At 41.3% G+C, this 3,485-nt stretch overlaps 1 protein-coding gene across 1 annotated transcript in view; it reads right to left on the bottom strand.

The window, feature by feature from the left end:
* The window catches only part of LOC107199257 (medium-chain specific acyl-CoA dehydrogenase, mitochondrial-like), a gene marked incomplete at its 5' end in the record, with an annotated part of 5,712 nt that extends 3,750 nt beyond the window's left edge, over nucleotides 1-1,962 (bottom strand). The window contains 2 exons of the mRNA XM_015616593.2: nucleotides 1,633-1,728; nucleotides 1,803-1,962. Coding sequence (XP_015472079.2) covers nucleotides 1,633-1,728; nucleotides 1,803-1,962 — 256 coding nt within the window. The remainder of the gene's footprint in view (nucleotides 1-1,632; nucleotides 1,729-1,802) is intronic.
* Nucleotides 1,963-3,485: the final 1,523 nt, after the last annotated feature.

Raw genomic sequence — 3,485 nt, 5'->3', positions numbered from 1 at the left:
CTTCTGCTGGGGATCATGGAATCACTGGGGTTCCACAGGACCACTAAGAGATCATCAAGGGCAATGACACCACAGGGGAAGGAACCTTCTGTTTGGGATCATGGAATCATTGGGGTTCCACAAAACCACTAATATCATCAAGGGCAATGACACCACAGGGGAAAGAGGCTTCTGCTGGGGATCATGGAATCATTGCGGTTCCACAGGACCACTAAGAGATCATCAAGGGCTGTGGCACCACAGGGGAAGGAGGCTTCTGCTTGGGATCATGGAATCATTGGGGTTCCACAGGATTGCTAAGGTCATCAAGGGCTGTGGCACCATGGGGGAAGGAGCCTTCTGTTTGGGATCATGGAATCACTGGGGTTCCACAGGACTGCTAAGAGATCATCAAGGGCTGTGGCACCATGGGGGAAGGAACCTTCTGTTTGGGATCATGGAATCACTGGGGTTCCACAAAACCGCTAATATCATCAAGGGCAATGACACCACAGGGGAAAGAGGCTTCTGCTGGGCATCATGGAATCATTGGGGTTCCACAGGACTGCTAAGGTCATCAAGGGCTGTGGCACCACAGGGGAAGGAGGCTTCTGCTGGGGATCATGGAATCATTGGGGTTCCACAAAACCACTAAGGTCATCAAGGGCAATGACACCAGAGGGGAAGGAGGCTTCTGCTGGGGATCATGGAATCATTGGGGTTCCACAGGACTGCTAAGGTCATCAAGGGCTGTGGCACCATGGGGGAAAGAGGCTTCTTCTGGGGATCATGGAATCATTGGGGTTCCACAGGACCGCTAAGAGATCATCAAGGGCTGTGGCACCACAGGGGAAGGAGGCTTCTGCTGGGGATCATGGAATCATTGCGGTTCCACAGGACAGGACTGCTAAGGTCATCAAGGGCTGTGGCACCATGGGGGGAAGGAGTCTTCTGCTGGAGATCATGGAATCATTGGGGTTCCACAGGACCACTAAGAGATCATCAAGGGCTGTGGCACCACAGGAGGGGAAGGAGTCTTCTGCTGGAGATCATGGAATCATTGGGGTTCCACAGGACTGCTAAGGTCATCAAGGGCTGTGGCACCACAGGGGAAGGAGCCTTCTGTTTGGGATCATGGAATCATTGGGGTTCCACAAAACCACTAATATCATCAAGGGCAATGACACCACAGGGGAAGGAACCTTCTACTGGGGATCATGGAATCACTGGGGTTCCACAGGACTGCTAAGATCAAGGCCAAGCCTCGCCCTGGCACCATCATGGTCATCACTAAACTGCATCCCCAAGTGCCACCAGGATGGGGACTCCACCAGAGCCTTTCTGGGAATCAATCTTCCCTAATAGATATTATCATCTTCATTTCTTAATTTTCAAATTCAGTGCACTCGGGAAGTTGTGTCCAAGGAGCTCTGTGGAATCGGGGTCTGTGCTGGATCAGACTTTCCCATGAGTAACTCTAAACACACCTCCAGGATGGGGACTCTGCCAGAGCCAGGCTTTTCTGGGAATGAATCTTCCCTAATAGACAATATTATCTTCATTTCTTAATTTTCAAATTCAGCGCTCTCGGGAAGTTGTGTTCAAGGAGCTCTGTGGAATTGGGGTCTGTGCTGGATCAGACTCTAAACTCACCTCCACGATGGGTTTCCCGAAGGTTTTCCTCTCCAGCGCGTACCGCGTGGCCTCGTCGAGCGCTCGCCTCGCCAGCCCCACGGCCCCCGCTGCCACCTGGGTGTGCAGAGCGCGGGGTGAGCAGCAGAAATTCGCGTTTCTTTGGTGAACAGCCCATTGCTGCCACTCACCGGGGGCCTGGTCTTGTCAAAGGCGCCCATGGCGATCTTGAAGCCGGCGCCCTCCGCAATCAGCACGTTCTCCTTGGGGACCCGCACATCCTCAAAGACAATCCCACGCGTGTCCGAGCAGCGCTGGCCCATGTTCAGCTCCTGGAAAAGGGAGGTGCCACTGGGTCAGATTCTTCCCAGGTACAACCAATTCTGTCCTTTATTTCGCTTAAAGAATAAAGGGAGTTTTTTTATCTTAAAAAAAACCCTTCAGTTTTAGCTAAACCCCACCAGAGACAAGAAATACCAGTTTGGATTGCCCAGCCCAGTAAAGCTATCATGCCTGAGCAGGTCACTGCCTCCATGTGGGAATCTTAAAGAATAAAGGGAGGTTTTTTATCTTAAAAAAACCCTTCAGTTTTAGCTAAACCCCACCAGAGACAAGAAATACCAGTTTGGATTGCCCAGCCCAGTAAAGCTATCACGCCTGAGCAGGTCACTGCCTCCATGTGGGAATCAGTTCTGGGGCTGGAATCCCTCCTTTGGCCTTTTCTGGTTTAATTTCTCCCCTGGAGGATTTAATTCTACATAGAATTAAATAATTCTACATAGAATTAAATTCCGTCCTCTCACATGGGAGAGAAAACAGTCAAGAACCCACTTGCAGCAGCTGCGAGACCCAAGCGTGCTGCCAAAAGACAAATTCATAAATAAATCAGGTTTTCAGGTTCCAAATGTAAAACCAGGGCCTCCATGGTGCAAAAAACCTGAAATTGCAGCAAAATGGGGAAAATTCTGCCAACACCTTCACTCCCTCTGGACATCCTTGGGAGTTCCATGTTCTCAAAGGTTCTTTTGCAGCTGGGTGAAATTATCTGCTTTAAGCCCTTCTGAGTAATTATTTATCTGAATTGATAGAATTATAATTCTGTTGTCTTTAATTATATTTTTATGATTATATGTAATATAGAATTATGTATAATTCTAATGATCTTACATATAATTTGCTTCTATAATTTAATTTGTATGTTATCTATTATATAAATTTATATATGATTATATAGGCAATATAATTATTACATATAATTATATGTAATTATATATAACTGTTATATATAATTATGTATAATTATTAAAGAAAATTTAATTAATATGTATGTATGTGTGTATATATATAATAATATAATGTAATGTAATATAATACAATATAATATAATATATTATAATACATTAATAATATATTATTAATATATTAATATATAATAATATATTAATATATTAATATAATCTAGATATAATATTAATAAAAGATAATATAATGTATAATATAATGTAATATAGTATAATACAAGACAATATAAGACAATATAAGACAATATAAGACAATATAATACAATGTAATACATTATATTGTAATATAATGTAATATAATGTAATATAATATAATATAATGTAATGTAATATGATATGATATAATATAATATAAGACAATATAATACAATAAAATATAAAATATAATATAATGTAATATAATGTGATATAATATAATGTAATGTAATGTAATGTAATATAATTAATATAATGTAATGTAATATAATATAATGTAATATAATATAATATATAAAATATTAATATGAGATAAGGTATAATATATAATATGTAATATATAATATATAATATGTAATATATAATATATAATATATA

Source organism: Parus major, unplaced genomic scaffold, assembly GCF_001522545.3.
Source record: "Parus major isolate Abel unplaced genomic scaffold, Parus_major1.1 Scaffold533, whole genome shotgun sequence".
Lineage (NCBI taxonomy): Eukaryota > Metazoa > Chordata > Aves > Passeriformes > Paridae > Parus > Parus major.
Note: the sequence above shows the minus strand (reverse complement) of the source record. Positions and strands in the feature narration are given on the sequence as shown.